General features: G+C 40.4%; 1 protein-coding gene across 1 annotated transcript in view; it reads left to right on the top strand.

Moving 5' to 3' along the window:
• LOC309672145 (uncharacterized protein C1orf21) overlaps nucleotides 1-17,557 on the top strand; it is a 132,269-nt gene that overhangs the window by 40,491 nt on the left and 74,221 nt on the right. The window contains exon 2 of the mRNA XM_082483569.1: nucleotides 9,850-10,055. Coding sequence (XP_082339695.1) covers nucleotides 9,962-10,055 — 94 coding nt within the window. The 5' untranslated portion in view covers nucleotides 9,850-9,961. The remainder of the gene's footprint in view (nucleotides 1-9,849; nucleotides 10,056-17,557) is intronic.

Genomic DNA, 17,557 nt, shown 5'->3' with positions numbered 1-17,557 from the left:
CCAGGTGACAGCTGGAAGCACACAACGTAACTGGAGAGCATATGTTTGAGGCAGGCTAGAGGGACTGAAAGTAATTTCCCAAGGTGAGGTGGGATAATCCCATGCTGTATGTTTGAAGCCGATCGTTTGGGGAGATAGATTATTTCTGTATTTTTGGTCATCGTTCATTGATGAAGCTGGAGAGAGGGAGACATGATGGGGTCTGTCATCTCATTTTTGTATGTTTTTTGAGGATTTTCTAGGGAACACCTAGTCAACTGATTGGGAGGCTTTTTATTGTAGACCTGTTATGGATCAGTGGGTCTAAAAGGGGATGAGACCCTGAAAATGTGCAATTACACGTAATTGCATTAGGAAACCTCGTGCTTAAAATCTGCACACAAGTCCATGGGAACTATTTTTTCACTTTGTGTGAAACAAGACTGCATAGAAGTATCAAAGCTGCTGTTATCCATTAATGGTAAGATGTGTTTGAGAACATACTTGTGAAGGTGCTCCAGCACTGATGGACACTTGCCCAGTGTGTTTGGAAGAACTTCACGCAACCTGTGTGTCACTGAGCACCTGAGGTATTCAATAATCAGTGCTTCCATCCAACATCTCTTGTCTCATTGACTGTTTAACATACTGAGATGTTTCCAAATCTCAGTGTCTAGGAGACCCTGCATTTTCCATGGCACCCGAAATAAACATTGGAGGTCAGCTGGTTGCTTTTGAGTTTGCAAGTTGGATTAGAATTTTTATTTAGCTGTGCGTTGTTTTGGCCATAGGTTATTTGGTTATTTGTATGTATGCACAGTTGAAATACATGTGGGGATTAAATGGACTTGGTCAAAAGAGACTAAATCATCAGTACCCTTCCCTCAGCACCAGCGTTTCATCTTGTATAGGCCAGTTTTCTTCCAATACACCCTGCCCCAGTCCTCCCCACAATGGGGCAGTTTCGCTGCCTCTTCGCTGCAGCAGTGGGTGGTAGGCCAGCCATGCTCCTCTTCCTCTCTCTGCCCAGTAGAGCCAGGTGGTGTGCCACTGATGCTTTTGGTGTGCTTTCAGTCTTAGGTCTCAAAGAAGTTTTGCTGCAACAAGAGATGCTGCACACAGTGTCACAGATGAAGAATTCATCTCTGTTCTTTCAGCATCACTTTGCACTGCCAACACCACCTTGGGTGCATGGTGCTAAGGCTGGATGGGGTGAAGAGCAGGGACAGAAACTTTTTTGTGCACCCCAGCTCTTGAGGAGTCTACAAGTCCCTTTCCTAGGGACTGTAGCTGTGCCAGATTTGTGATACAATGATACAAAAGGTGCTCTGAGTTTTGAAAGATGCTAATCATCACCACATGGAGTGGAGAGGTTGCATCTTGCACAGCTGGACGCATCTAGCAGACCCATCTCTGTATGATTATTTCCACCATTATGGTGGCACACAAGAAATACTAAGAAGTAGTTTGAGAAGGAAAAGTGTTGAAGAACAAAGAGTAAAAATTAGAATTCCAAGTCTGAAAAGTCCAGCTCTACTACAACCAATGTGTGGTATTAGGCACTTGATGCTTTTACTGTTGAAATAAAGAAGTATGTGATTTACATTTTTAGGAGAGACTTGTTGAGCCAGTGCTTTCTTGGGAGAGGGGCAGTCCTGAAAAGAGTTCAGCTCCCGGCCAAAGTCAGTGTTTACATCTGGAGGTGCATTCCTCATCACTGGTGGGAAGAGGGCAGGGGGAATTTAGGAGGATGAAGCTGCTTTGTCACAGTGTGGTAATTATCTCTTAAGGCTTTCCTACACAGCAAATGGTTTTGTTGATGGCATGGCTACAGCTACTACATAATTTTATTTTAGTCTAATTCTGCATGATGGGGTTGATTGGCTAGGTGTAATGGTTGCATCTTTAAATTATTTTTGGTAAGGCAAAGCAAGGGGAGTGAGTTCTCAAAAGGGAGACGATGCTCAGAGCCGCACTTAGATGTGTACAAAACATTGCATAAATCACTGTTCCTGTACCTCAGGGCCTTTTACTGTATCTTGCTCAGTAAACCGTATCTTGCTCTTAAACCATGAAGACAGAAATAAAATTAAATAGGAGAGCTTATTGTTGGTCTTCTTTATACTTTAGAGGTACTTGGGCACTGTCCCATTACAGTAAGTGCTGGAAATTATGCTTACATTTACAGGAAAGACGTGTACTAAGGAGGATTGAACCTAGCTTTTCTGTAGTCCTGTCTAGTATCTCCCATTGCACAAGCGTGCCTGGCTCGGCTGCAATCAACAGCATGACATTTCCAAAATCCCTTTGGAAATAAATCATAGAACAATCTTTCTTCCATGAAATTTGAGTTTTAGGAAGTGACCTCAAGCCATCTAAAGTCAGTGGAGAGGGTCTTGTTGCCTTTAATCAGGTCCCTCATGTTGGCTTCTGTTGGGTTTTCAATCATCTAGTACTGACTGACCCAAAAGAGAAGTACCGGGCAATGGAGTGAGATACTGTAGTGACCCACCAGCTCTGAAACGTGTTCAATAACAAATACACATCTGAACATTATGTGTGTGCTGTGGAAATCTCTACTGCAATTCTGTAGTCCTTGTAATAGCTATGTTCTCAGCTTATTGTCATGCAATTGTATTTTAATGAAAAGTGCTTATTTTTTCTGCAATGGGAAAGTACATAGAATAAAATGTCCTGATTCTTTGGAAATACTGGTTTGAAAGCACGTGAAATAAGTTATATGAAAATTTTGCTTTCTCACCAGAAACATACCGTCTCTAGTGCATTTTTCCTCTCTATGCAAGAAAAAAAAAAATCCACCCTATAGTACTGCCAGCCCATAGTCTTATAAAGTCTCATCTGTCTTCAATGTTTTGTCTATTAATTCTCCTAGAAAGAGGAAAAAAAAAAATTAGATGCTAGAACTGCATTCTGTAATGGTGGTGGTAATCTTCCTATCACTACTCCTAAAGTATTTGAGGTTTAAAAAAGAAACCAAAACTAAACAGAGTAAAACTTAATTAAATTTCTTTGGAAACAGCAAAAACTTTAGGTCTTGTGACTGACATATCTGGCTCCTGGTTTGCTGGGCTTTTCACACTGGTGTTGCTTTAACTCCACTCTGTGTGAATGAAGAGGAAGATCGCAATGCGATTCCCCTTCCCTTCCTCATTTGTATTTTACTGTGTGATGTGTGAAGTCTCTTCCCAGGGGCTCACTGGTGGTATTTCTCCTTATGAGACTGAGTAAGGGGAAAATGCTCCATAGAAGTATTGTGTTGCTTTTGAGAGCTGTTCTGTTGGAAATAGCTTGTTGCTTTAATACATCAGAAGCATGTATTGGATCAGCAGAAATGCAGATTGCAAACAAAAGAAAATAAGAGGCTAATTTTGCTGCTAAAAAAGGTACGATAAGCCTCAGCAGGGCAAAGTCTGTCCTGTAATAGAACAAATAACCTGATGATATGAATTAGTAGTATTAATTCAAACCAGGCCCTCCCTGCTGGGAAAAACTAGGTAGACGAGCTTCTGCAGTTTTTCTGTCTTATTTCTTTAGCTGTCAAATTGCAGTATTCTTGTTTGTTCTTTGAAAAGTGATTGCTTAAAATACGATTTCTGCTGAGCATGGCTTCCCAAGAGAGGATGCATGCAAATGGCAGCTCTACCATTCGACTGGGTAACTGGGCTAGTTTAATTTGTCAATGGTATTTTTAGTGCAGCTTGAGTAAAATGCTTTCTCTGTGTTTACTTGTGTGTTATTGATTTTATAGCACTGCACTCATTCTTTTCCCTTTCAGCGAGATTACTGCTGCATTTGCCCAGCTGGCTGGAACAGCATGTTTCCAATAGGATGCTGAAATGTGGTAACAAACACAGAAATTTTGCATCATGGAGACAAACTATTCATAGAAGGGGAGAAAATGATTAATTTCATAGCTGTTAGTATCAACAAGTGGAGGGGACCATGTTCTGCCTATGGGTTCAAAGGAACAGAGCATCACCACTCACTTTGACGTTTCTTTTTCCCTTTCTGCCACTGCAAGGTATTACTTCAGAGTGTTTGTAACTCTCATTCTGCTGTAACTTTGCCCCGTTCATTTAGCAGGTCAGTGGGTTAATTTCAATATAAGTATGCTGTTCACCAGCAATGTTGGTTTGAATAATTTGAAGGAGAAAAAGAGCTTATGTGAGATATATATATTTTATAATATTTTTTTCCACTCCCCTCAGGCCATTGTTGCACTTCAAAGGTAAAAGTTCTGTCTTTTTGGCTCAAAAATGCCTTTTGGCAGTTGAAAAAAAAAAAAAAAACCACAACCAAACAACAAAAAAAAAACCAAAACAAAACCAAACCAAACACAAAACAACACAAACCCAAAAGCTTGAAGGAAGTGAAAGATGCTGTTCATTACCTTCATAAGTGATCTGGGTGATAGGATTAAATGTATCTGTTTGCCAATGACACCAGACTGAGGGGGGAAGCGAACACTTTGGAAGACCTGGATAAGCTGGAAGAGTGGGCTAACAAAAACCTTATGAAGTTCAACAAGGACAAGTGTACGGTCTTGCACCTGGGAAAACATAATCCAGGAGTGCAGCACAGGCTGGGATCTACCTGGCTGGGAGGCAGCTCTATGGAAAGGGACCTGGGGGTCCTGGGGACAACAAGCTCAATATGAGCGAACAGTGTGCTGCTGCTGTGGCAAAGAAAGCCAACAGGATGCTGGGTTGCATCAACAAGGGCATCACCAGCAGAGGTAAAGAAGTCATTATCCCACTCTACTCAGTGCTTGTCAGGCCACACCTGGAATACTGTGTTCAGTTTTGGTCCCTGCTGTACAAAAAAGATGTGGAGAGGCTGGAGAGGGTCCAGAGAAGGGCCACAAAGATGATCAAAGGCCTGGGAAGCCTGCCATGTGAGGAAAGGCTGAGAGAACTGGGTTTGTTCAGCTGTGAGAGAAAAAAAGGCTTGGGGAGACCTTATCACCACGTTCCAGTATTTAAAGGGTGGCTACAAAGAAAACGGAGACTCCCTTTTTATAAGGAGTCACATGGAAAAGACGAGGGGTAATGGGTACAAGTTATTCTACGGGAGAATCTGATTGGACACAAGAGGAAAATTTTTCATGATGAGAAAAATCAGCCATTGGAATAATCTCCCCAGGGAAGTGGTGGATTCCCCAACATTGTACACTTTTTAAGATTCAGCTGGACAGGGTGCTGGGCCATCTTGTCTAGACTGTGGTTTTACCAAGAAAAGTTGGACCAGATGATCCCTGAGGTCCCTTCTGACCTAGTATTCTATGATTCTGCAATTCTATGAAAGCCATTTTTTGTGGCAGAGGTGGAGGAGGGTAGCTAAGGAAGAGGGATATCAAATTGGGGGGCTCCCAGGTGCTAACTTCTAATGACCCTCATGGAGGGCAAATTCAGAAGACATTGCTGCTTTCTTCTTTTGGGGAAAAAATAATCAAATGGAAATCAAACAGGCCTATTTCTTATAGGAAACAAGTGTAATTAATAGCAGTAAGTTAAATCCTTGGGTTCTGCCTGGACTAGGTTGTATGATAGGAAAAACCAGAGTGTTTTTTCTTTGTAGCTTAGGGTTTTCTCATGATTGCACGAAGCTCATTGCTTTGATCTCCTGAGCTTTGTGAAATTTTAACCTGATTTCCTGTGTGGTCAACACGAAAGGAAACTTTTAGATGTATCTGCAGCCTGAAGAAGATGAAAGATTAGTTATCTCAGTGCAATAAAGATGAAAACAAATACACCTGTTGTAATAGAAGAATTAGCATACATTTGTTGTAAAACACTGCAGATCCTCCATTTGCTATTGAGTGTTTGGTTTTCAGCTGTGAAAGCAAAATGTGTTTTGTCGAGGATGCAGCCTTGTACGTGACCATCAGAAATAAGAGGTGAGGGGGTGATCAGTGGATTAATGAATTGTTGAAGTAGCTGGTAAAAGAAAAAGCACAATATAGGCATGCCTCAAAAAAAAGAAAAAAGGAATTGTTAAGGTTTCCAATGTCAATCTCTATTCTAAGAATTGAGGTCCCCTTTTTTTAGCTCATAAGAAACTTGGGGTACAAAGTATGGCATCTGAGAGTGTCTCTAGTCTTCTCTTGACCTGCACGTGTTAATCTTAAACCTGCTGCATTTAATTTGGGGGTGATGTAGACACTTTTGATCTGCCTGAGATTTTTCTCACTAGCGTTTTGCAGATTGGAGCTTGTAAATTGCCTCTCAAATCTTGATAATTAATGATGGTGGGTGGTGAACATGAACTGCAAATGGTTTGAGGTTTTCGTATTCTTTTTATTTTTGGCTTCTAAAAATCTGTATGCCCCCAAAATGCTCAGGAAGACAAAAGGGAAAATTATATTTGTGGAAAAGTGGGGGAGGAGGCGGAGCGGATGTGTTATTCTGCTGCCATTTGAAGTACTGCATTTCACATCCTCAAAACTCTCTGCGGGCATCCCTCTGTGGGCTTTGGTAGTCAGACAAGAGAGGTTTCGCTGAGGCTGGGGTCAGTGTAAGGCTGAAGAGCGTCGGTGTTGTATCTCAGATTTTGTCTCTTGTAAAATTAATGCTGCTTTTCTCTCTCTCTTTTATTTTTTTTTTTTTTTTAATTCTCTGCTAATTCTGGGTTGTGTTAGTTATCTGTGTCACAGTGTTGTCAGTCTCACTGCACTATGTTTACACTAGTCCAAGCAATGTGCCTGGGTATGTGTGTTGGACTTACGTTGGAGTTCATTTTGGAGTAGCTTTCTCAGCCCAATTTATTGGCACCAGGAGAAATTGCCTCCATAATCCAAGTATTAGTTGTATAGTTTTTTCAGATACTGCTATGATTACTGTTCTTGAACGTAAAAGGTATAACTTCCAGTTCTTGTATTCCCATGTGTTACACTTAATCACAGTGTGTCTTTGAAAGTGACCATATTTTTAGTAAGGTTGGTTGTGTGCTACCAGGGTACTGCAGGAGAGATTTGACTGAATATTTTTTTCTTCCCTCCCCGAAAGCTTTCATGTTCTGCATTTCTTTGCTCCTGATTGATTCTACAGCTCACCAGTCCTGGGTGACAGGACCCATCACCCTCCTGGGTACTAGTCAACAATTAAGTATTTTGCGATTTGTTTTGCTGTGTGTTGTCTGTGTATAAGGCTTCATAAAAAATCCCTGCCCAAAACCCAACCCACTGCTATGTTAGAAAATACATTTGGTTTTTATTACTAAGCAGCTGTTTCCCTTTCGTAAATGGTCCCTGCTGAAAGACAGAAAAAGAAAGAGGAAAAATAGTTGAATATGGCAGCAGCATAATTCATTCAACAGGTGCTTCTGTGAGTGCAGTTCAGCTGTTCTATGAGAGATGCTGGGTTTGCGGTGTGCAGTGATTTCGCCCATGTACAACCTGTTAGCGGTCCCACTTACACGCCTCCCTGTTTTTTCTGGGGTTACATCAGGTCTCCCCTTGCTCTTTGCCCCATAGCTGGCCACGTCCTTTTTCCTGAGATAATATAACTGGTTATATTTTAAATCATAAATCAAAGTTACTGTTTTCAGGATCTGCTTACCTTGAGGCTTCTGCTTTTATCTGAAATATGAAACAGGGACTCTGGCAAAAAGCTTGATAATTTTTACTCCCTCATTTTGTTCTGCTGGTCTACTGAAAGCTATTTTCTTTAAGCAAATTTGCATCCTCTAAGAAAATTAGTCCACATTTAATTTCCAATCTAGTTAGCAGTTCCCCTTCCCAGTCTGCTGTTTCTCCTTGGTCTCTCACACCTCTGTGTCTCGACCTACCTCCTGAGCAAGCACAGTGTGGCTGGTGCTTGAAATCCTTATGGATCCCTGTTTCCCACCCCAACAGTGAGGTGAAGACCTGTTACATTAATACAGGCTGTCATGCTCTTTGGACAAGTGTGAAGATGAATTGTCAGCTTTGACCCTCACTGCATTGCAAGAACTTAAGAACAACTAATATAGTGTACATAAAATGAGTGTATCGGTATTTGTGACACGTGGCAGTGTAATTAGGATGGCCTGCTTTGGATATTGACTACTTGGATGTGCACAAAGGGATCTTGAGAGCGATTTGTTTTATTAGCAGGGATATAGCTTTGTCTATACATCTGACAAGCAGATGGATTAAAATGGTTTGAGGAATAGCATTGATGATTGATTGAGGATGCAGAAAGGTTCCCTAGCTTAATACTGACTTTTGCTACAAAACCTAGGTTTTCTTTAAAAAAAAAAAAAAAAAAAAAAAAAGTAACTATATAGGGTTAAAAAAATAGCTCAAGGGGGATCTGCTCGCTCCCTTCCACTAACACCATGAATGCCTGGTTTAAAATCCTGCCTTTTCAGGTGAGTGGATAGCTGTGGCTAAGGAAGAAGAGAAGGATGGGGTAATTGGAAATTTGTGCTCAAGTATGCATTTATAGGAAAAAAGGAAAAAGCATGTTGGGGAATATACCAAACATCAAGAAAAGTGCTCGTTTAGTGGAGAAAAGCACTTTTCTATGCAGAGCAAGATGGAAGGTGGAAGCTGGTTTGTGAGTAGACATGAGAAGTGGTTCTGCATCCAGAGTCCTTCCCCTTGTGTGGTAAAAGCCACCTGGCAGGGCACCTGTGGCTGCCATGGCAGAAGCAGAATCACTCTTGGCCCAGCTGGCCACATCCTCATTTCTGTGACTTTGGGGATGAGCAAGGAACTCCCTCCAAGGGTGGCTGCGGAGGGCCCATAACCATGTTCTGATGTGTCACAGTGCTGTCTTGGCATGGGCAGGCGTGTGGTTCATGCTGAGCACACAGGGAAATAAAACTCAAAAGACTTTCTTTGGGGTTATACATTTCTGGTGGGATGAATACTATTATATACTAGGTAAGAGTGCCCATCTGCTGTTATACATAAAATTCTTGTGGTCAGCATGGAGTAAAATGAGCCACATCCTTTTAAGTAAAAACCCAGAAGTAATCAGTTAAGAAATTGTGTCTTATGCTATAGCTGAACTAAACAACTCAGTAAAAAAAGGTGGTTCTTGTTTTCCTCTAGCTCTTCTCCTCATCTGAAAGGTTTGGTTGGTGGAAAGGTAAGCCAGGTCCTCTCACCCAACTTTGAAGTTAGATTTGTTTGAGTATGGAATCGTTTAGTCATTAAACAGTTTGTGTTTTTAATGCTTTTTCAAAAATACAATATATTGCAGCTGTAAACTAGCTTTTTCTTCCCCCTTTTGTTTTATGTGACATCTGAATTGTTCAGGGAGTGTTATTCCCTGTTAAAATGGGGATAGTTGCCTTTTTGAGCAGTGGAGGTTTTATGGATCCAGTAGAGTAATGACCATGTAGGAAAAAATATAATAGAGCTGGCTATCGTCTTTCACATCTATAAACATAAGTTCTTTAATTGATTTGGAGGGGTATTTTGTCTGAACACTTGCAATTAGCAGCTCTTAATGATTGGAACACTTTGTGAGAAATCTGACTTGATGGGTAGATTGGTAAAAGGAACAAGAGGAGCAGATATTGCTGGGTTCTTATCTTCTTTCCAACCCCCTCCTGTGTTCTCTGGGAATAGCTGGGTAGGTGGGAAACATATCTGTGCCGGTGTTGCTTTCTTCAAGCCATGGATTAAAGAATAGGACTGGAGGAGACTTTGAGTTCCTGTCCCAAGGCAGGATTGGTCTACCTATATCATGGTCTACCTATGTCAGATGTTTATTGAATACGGTTTTAACAGCCTAACGGGATGGAGACAGCCTGTGCTCTTGTACTTCTCTTCACAAACCGCATTATTTGTCGTCTTGAAGCTCTACATTTAGAGGTTATCTTTTGTCAATACTTTTCTCTCCCTTTTGCCATCTTCAGGTAAAAGTGTCGCGACAACCACACGGGAAGGTGGATTATTTTTCGAACAATGAGCGTGCGTCTCTAGACATGATTTGTGGTTTGGTCCAGCTGGAGCTGTCTGAATGAAGCTATGGGCTGTGCCTCCGCCAAGCATGTTTCTACTGTTCAAAACGAAGAGGAAACTCAGAAGGGGAAAAACTATCAGAACGGAGATGTGTTTGGTGGTAAGTGTTTCAGGATTTCATCTTTCTCCAACATCATGAATGTTCTGAAAAGTATATTTGTGAGCCTTAACCTTTCACAAAATATAAAGGAAAATGCATGTTAAAAGAAATCACGATGCTAGTGCAGTTGGCCTCTCTGAGAGATGGTACCATGACAGCTGAAACAGAGGTTGGGGTGAAAACCTTAGTGTAAAATTAACATTCTAAAGTACTGCATTCTCTTTAACTCTGCGCATCCTGGAATAAAAGATAGCGAGTTGCACAGTCCCCTCATATTCATAAACGTGTCTCTGTTTTATATTTGTCATTAAGTACCAAAATAGTTGACTCATTTCCTAAAAATAAAAATTTCAGTTAGAAAAATAATTCCTCAGTAGTGTTGTCCAGTAAAGCAATAAAATGTTAGTTCTGAAACCCTATAGCATACAAGGTTTGAAGGTATAGTGAAATTGGAAATAACCTTCTGTGAGGGATTCAGTGGTACTGGGAAGCTCTGAACGTGGGAGGAAAACTTCTGTTTCACTGTATGGGAAGACTGGCCTATGATCCAGGTCTTGTCACAGACACTTGTACATCACGATAGGTAAAGTGATATAATACATAGTGATGGATACATAGTCAACTTCATTATTCACCACCCCACCCCCCACCCCGATTCTGTTAGTATACACTAAATGACTTTTAGATAATGATGTAAATCATAATTCAGTTTTTAAAATGTTAGGGATTATCTGGAAGACTGTTCAGAAATGAAATTTCTAGATCTGCCCAGGTATCTATCTGAAAGTTAAGTCAGCTGTGAATAAGCTAACTTGGTACTGTTATTCTTAAAATAGGTACATTGCTACTGAGTATGCCAAACTTCTCTTCTCTGGTGGTTTTCACAGCAATTGTTTGTGTAGTAGTGGGAATGACACATCTAGCAGCAAAAAATATCTCCCTTTAATTTCAAAAGCAGTGATATTTCACTTTTTCAGCCTTTCTGAGGGCTAGCTTCCTCTCACAGTGGATCTCACAGTAAGAATACCTAGAGGCATAATCTGAAGAGAAAGTAGTTGTTCAGCTGACTTCAGGAATAAATGATGGGTTATTTTCCTATGCGTGTTCCTTCACTAACCCAAGAGATGCTCATTTTGGAATTGTGAGTTCAGTATTTTGCATTTATTTAAAACAGGCTTTAAGTGCTTTCATGAACAAAAAGGTCTATTAGTTCCTCAAAGGAATTTGAGTTTGTTTTATCTGATATTTAGTGAGGATGCAATTTTTGGCAATATGTATGTCAGCTTTTTTGTTTTGTTTTGTTTACCTGCATGCTGCAGGCCAAAGTTCATAACTTCAATGACAAGAAACATAACTTCTGCATGCAGAGGATCAAGAACAGTGAAGGGATTTTGAAGCGCTCCCACTTTACAGAGCTGGACTGGTGTCAGCGGTATCATTTAGCTATTCTGGGATCCATTTGAGGGCTGTTCCCTATTTTACAGAAACCTATCAATGTCAGGAATACTACCAGTTGTTAATAATTTTCTGGCACATACTTTAGTTTATGTATGCAGTTTGCTGTTGCTAAAGATCCAGTTCCATGACTATCCTTTTTTACCTAAGAGTTGGAGTCTGTGACTTGGCTTGTTGAATGGTAACCAGAATGAGCACAGAAACCACATCTTTCCCTTGCTGCTGAGGGACAGCCTCTAGATCAGGGATTGGGTGTATGAGAATGGTGAGCTGGAGTGTACCTAGCTTTACTGCTGTCCTTTTGGGACCTATAAATGATCAACAGGATGCTTAAATGGTCAGAAGCAGGAAGCTGCATGTGTCACATGTACAGTGCCTTGCCTAGTTCCTGAATGTATTTTTTTATATTAAAGAGAGGCAAGAAAATTACACTTTAATATCTTTCATACCCTTCTTCTTAACAATCTTCTGGACTTGCCAAATGCCTAGAGCTCTTTCATAGGAGCCTGAATACTATTCCTGCTCCTCCTCCTTCCATATTGGAAATTGTAGTGGCAAGTGCGTTGTTTGTTATGAGTTAGATCCGAAAGCTCAGAGTATTCTGCTGATTTCTTTTTCTATTAAACTTTCATGTTCTTAGTCCCAAATTAATTCCATGTAACATGTTCTGCAGAGTTATTCCTTAAGTCGTGAAGGAGGAAGTCAGTGCTGTGTCAGAGGGTGTTATTATCAACTCCCTGCAAGGAGAGAGTGTAGTTGTGCTAGATTTCAACAGAAGATCTCAGCTAAGATTGCAAATCTTAGCAGAATAAGTTTCCAGAGATACAGGAAGATCCACAGAGTCAACAAAGGTTAAAAAGCACTGCAGCTCTTCCATCGTGTGTTTGCCTCTCCAGTTCCAGGTGCCAAGAACTGCTGAATGTTTCCTTCCTTATTTCTGGGAAGGGACAGAAGTGTCTCATCCAGCCAGTGGCCAAGAGCAGAGTATCTCTGCAGCCTGTAGGGATCGAAAATTAACTGCAGAATGATTAGGCAGAGGAGGATCAAGGTGAGTGGCAGGGAAATCAGATGGTTCATGATGGTTCATGAGGAGCAAGAAGGTAATGGAAAGGGAATTAGAAGCAGTCTGTAAGAGAAATAGTTTTGGAGAATGAGGCAGCAAAGTAAAAGAAACAGACGACAAGTGAGGTTGGAAGTTGGCAGGTGTAGTGATAGCGTCAATAACATCCTGAGAATATTAGTATGCATGTATCATGATGTTCATAGATGATGAACTTTTACAGTGGTCACACCTGGGGACTAATCTGACATAAAGCGCCTGTACAGAAGTAGCAGGTATGAGCTTCATAGTTGTAGTAGCCCAGATTGCTTCATATGTTTCACAAGTGGAGTAAATCCTGAAGGACATGAAAGAGCAATGAACAAATTAAAGGAAAATACCTCAGTACTGGTGCTGCCTTCCCTGGGCAGCTGGTATGATCTGAAAGACGTGGCTTACAGTATGTTGTCCCTCATTGTTTGCCTAACACCTGAGATGAAAATGGTACTCTTTCTTCCTTGACCATCATGCCCAGACAAGTTGCAGACAGAAAGAGTCAAAAGTAAGGATTGTACTTTCAGTCTTGCTTTTGCATTAAATAAGTCATTTTGAGTGAGGAGAGGTATGAAAATACTTTTATTTGGTTCTCGCTAGTTTTGCTTGTTCTTATGCCTTAGGCTTCTGGGGTTTTTTTGCCACTTAGGGATTTTTGTAGTGCGTGGTTGTAAGCATTAGCCACATAGCTGAAAATCCTTTACTTTCCCACATACTACTCTTTTTTCCACAAATAAGTGCACTGGCAACAAGGCAGTCGTTCATGTGATTTTTCTGTGAGCTCTGTTTTTGGTGCTCAAGAGCTTTCCCGCTTTGCTCCACTGCTATAATTGCAGCTCCACAAGTAGCAAGTGGAGCTACTGAGGAATGAACTAGATCATCATCGATACCATTGTACTTGTTTTCCAGCTGGACAATAAGACCTGCCAATGCTAGCCTACAGTGATACAGACCCTGTGGCTATTCTATACCATCTCTGCTTTTAAGATTGAATAATGGTGGAAGTTTCAGAGGGCAGAGAAGAAGGGGGTTAGTCATAGCCTGGGGTTATAAGGTTCCCTCTTGCAACTGATGGAAAAGAACTGCAACCATAATGAGAGTGTTTGCTGGGGGAAGGAGGGAAGACCTTTCTGGTTGTCGTTAAACATGGACTCTTTCTATGAAAGAAGTCTACTGTATGTGTCGTGGAGGCAGGGAGACATCTGTAATTGTTTGGACTAAAGAAGACATTGAGGTACTTTCAGAACTGTGTAAATGGTGGTGTCTCCAAGCTTCTCATTTGGGGTAGGCTCACGGTGGCAGGACTTCATGAGTAAAGGAAGGATGGAGAGGACCTAAGTAATTCCTGTGCAGCTCTGTTATCCAAGGCACAGAGAGCAATTCTCTGTTCATGTTGCACAAGTTGCCAGGACAGCATCATTATTGCATTACCAACTTTGGTTTCCTTTGCTCTTATATTTATTTTGCAGTCCTCCCTCCAAGTCCTCGGAAGGTGGCCTGTCTAGAAAACCACTTAACATTTCCAAAGCTTTCTTCAGGGGTTGTGATGTTTGTCTTAGGGTTTATCCACCTTTCTTTAGAAGAAAAGAAGGTAATTTCCAGGTACACAGCATTTGGATTTATTTTTTTTCTCATCAGTAGTTTTTGCTCAGCTATAGATGTCACTTTGAATCCAGACATTATTTTCTGAACTGCTCAGAGTGGTGCACTTCTGCTTCTGTTCTTCCTCAGAGCCTCTAGATGCTTTTTGCTTCTTTCTCTGGTGGGATGGTTGAAGCCAAGTCCATTGACCATTTGAGAGATAATTGCTTCTCTGAGGATCTTTTTTTTTTTTATTATTTTATTTTACTTTTAAAAGTCACTGCAAGTTAAGACTGTGCTCCAGTGCCTCATTTCCTCCCCAGCTTTTAACCTTTTTTTTTTTTCAATTGAGCAGACACATTGAGCCGGGTGTTTACTGTAAATTTGAAACTCCAGTGTTTAAAACCGAGAAACCCACCATGAAACCCATGAATTCTGTAAGAAAAAATTCTGGTTAACAAAAAACAAAACATAAAAATTGCCATCTTATCCCAAATTGTAGAAGGCATGCTGCATTTTGCTGTAATATATATTTAAATAATCGAGTTAGCAGGCCTATCAAAGGAGATGTTCTAGAGAAGATTGAATATAATATGATTATTATGTCTTGTTGGTCTCTAATGACTTTAAAATCCCTCTAGTAAGGATAGTAATAATAAATCTTCATTTATTCATCATTCCACTTCAAAGCTGATTTCCAGGGCAATACATAAGAACTATAATAATGTAAATACCAATGAAGAACAAAATGCCATGATAGAGCCTTGAGCGTTGTTGATTTCAGCATATGTTTTAATAATATAACATCTCTTGTAGACTAATTTTATTTGTGCCTTTTTAAAAAATCATGGGATGTTCATTCGGGGAGGAGGTTGTTGGTGTGATTTTTGTGTAAGAAAATAACTGGTAATGCGATTTGTTGTGGGGGGAAAAAACACTATTTAAAAGTCTGTTTATGAATCTGAGAGGCTAATCCAGACATTTATATGGACCTCTTCGGTGCTTTGCAAAAGTGAGAGTAAACATGACAGGTAAGAATCTGGCAAATTGGGAATATCCGTGCTGCCAGATAGGATTTCTGTTATTAACAGCAGCTCCAATTGCTAAACCAGTCTAAATAAAGCTGAATACAAAGCACAATAGTTTGTAAACCAGTTTGTCTCAGCACAGCTGAGAATGCTAGAAAAGGAAATCTTTAGCATTGAGGTATCGTAATGAGATTGAAAAACTTTTTGATGCACCGTGTGTCTGATTGCTTCACAAGCTCTAGTGTAGTCATCTTCACAACCTTCCTGGTTTGTATTGCAGACCCACCTTTGTTTTAGAGACAGCATGGAGAAGATGTGTGAGGGGCCTGATGTCAGATCACTTGCAGAGGTGCATCCCCTTATCTCTGCTCTGCTCTTCCTCACTTGTGTTTTTTCAATGGTTTTCTCTTGTGTTCATACTTCTTCCCAAAACTTTTGAAAATGCCATAGTTCAAAAATCAAAGCAGGAGAGTTTGAGTATTTAACTACGATGACTATTGACCTTTCCTGTATGGTGGCAGTCAGTCTGCAGTGTCAGGAAAGCAACAACCAGTTTTGTAGGGAGGATGCCTTTTTCTCACCAAATCCAAGAGTTCATCTTAGTCACCCAAAACAAATACACTGCTCTGTAGTGCCTGTAACTGAACTGGAAGGAGGTAGCTTTACTTGGCTTCTTGTTCACCAATACAGCCATTTAAAACACAAAATCTTTATCGACTCGTCATGAGTTTTCTCATGTTGATGTTCTTTCTTCTTATGGGTTTTGTGGGTTTGTCTCATTTCTGCTAATCCCTGCCTTCTGACAGTCAATTATTTCCTTCCTTGTGTCTGCTGTGTCTCATCCATGTGGGTATCTCAGTCTGCTGCCCAAGACAGCAGAGCTCTGACTTATTTTGATGTATGCTGTGTGCATTTGAAGTAAGTGCCAAAAGATGCTAAAATAATTGAAACTTCTAAAACATGCCCAATCTATACAGGAAGAGAATAGCAAGTGGAATTTGGGACTATGACTTACCTTTCCTAAATACGCATTGTCAACTCCAAAAAATATTGTACCCAAACCTTTATAAAGATTAGTTTGTTTTGAAGGATCTTTCCTCAATAGACAGGGCTAGAAGTATCGTCTTATTCAAAACTTCAGTTTTGGGTTGTTGCTGAAGACACTTCAAAATATCTGTGGGCCTGGAAAGACTGTTCAGATGTCCTTAATTAGTATGAGATAACTTCCTAAACCTGCCTTGTTCCTGTGCACAAAAAATCTGCAGATCATCTTCTGGCCATTTGAAGTTCTGAAGTTGGGAAGTTGGCAGGTAAAATTTGAAGTGGGAAAAATATATTAGAAGTCTTTTCAGTGAATAACACCTTCCTGTTACCTCTACCTTTCCCTCAACTTTCAGAAAAAAAAAAAACCATGCTAAAATCGAGAGCTAGAGATTCTTCTGAAAGACAGCGTGGATATCCTCACTGAACTGAAACTATCTGGAAAGCCGTAGCGTCAGGAATGTAACTTCTGTCATGTTGACCATGAACACGTGCCGTGATCAGAAGGTCTTGCTGCACTAGGCTTCACACAAACACACAGCTCACTTTGCCTGGCAGCGTTTATTTTATTGACTCTGTTGGTCAGCTGGTTAGCACTCAAATAGTAATTGCTCAGTCTCATTTGGCTGTCCTGACATGCTTCTGCAATGTCAGATCCTACTCATTTTAGGGACAGTAGTGATTATGCATAAGGGGAGCAGCACCATGCAGTGTCCTAATACCATACTGGATATTTTGAGACAACAACCTTTTTTAAAGACGTTTTCAAGCATGAACAAATATCTCTGGTACAACCATAAGCACTCATTCCCTGTAGTGCTTAATCTGAACTCCATGGAAGTGAATGGCATGTAAGACCCATTGTCTGAAAACCTGGTCTCAGGGCTGCAAATTTTTAAATATCACGGTGAGTTTCAAAGGAGGAGATTTTCATTGCTTAAATTCAGATTCTGGCTGAGCTCCTGAAAGGGTAGCTTTCATGTTCTACACGATTTCAGCAGCTCATGTTATAAAGTAGATCTTGCTTCAGTGCTTGAAAGCTAAAGAAAAGCAGATGAGTTCATTGCAGCGTAGGGCTGAAATGCATGAGCATCTTCCAGAATTATACTGGACTCTTCTTTCACTTTTTTTTTTTTATTCAGTTGAAATGATATTTTTTTAGTTTAACATCATTTTTGTTTTTATCCACTCTGTTCCAACACAATTTGTTGATAGCCTGCTTTTTATCTAAGTAAATGTGGGTCAGTCCTAAACACGTTTCAGGAAGTGAGAGAAAAGAATAGAACAAAAAACCACTTTGGCAT

This window comes from Vanellus vanellus (assembly GCF_965231255.1).
Source record: "Vanellus vanellus genome assembly, chromosome: 5".
Taxonomy (NCBI): Eukaryota; Metazoa; Chordata; class Aves; order Charadriiformes; family Charadriidae; genus Vanellus; species Vanellus vanellus.
The sequence above is the reverse complement of the archived record's forward strand: the minus strand, read 5'-3'. Positions and strand labels throughout refer to the sequence as shown.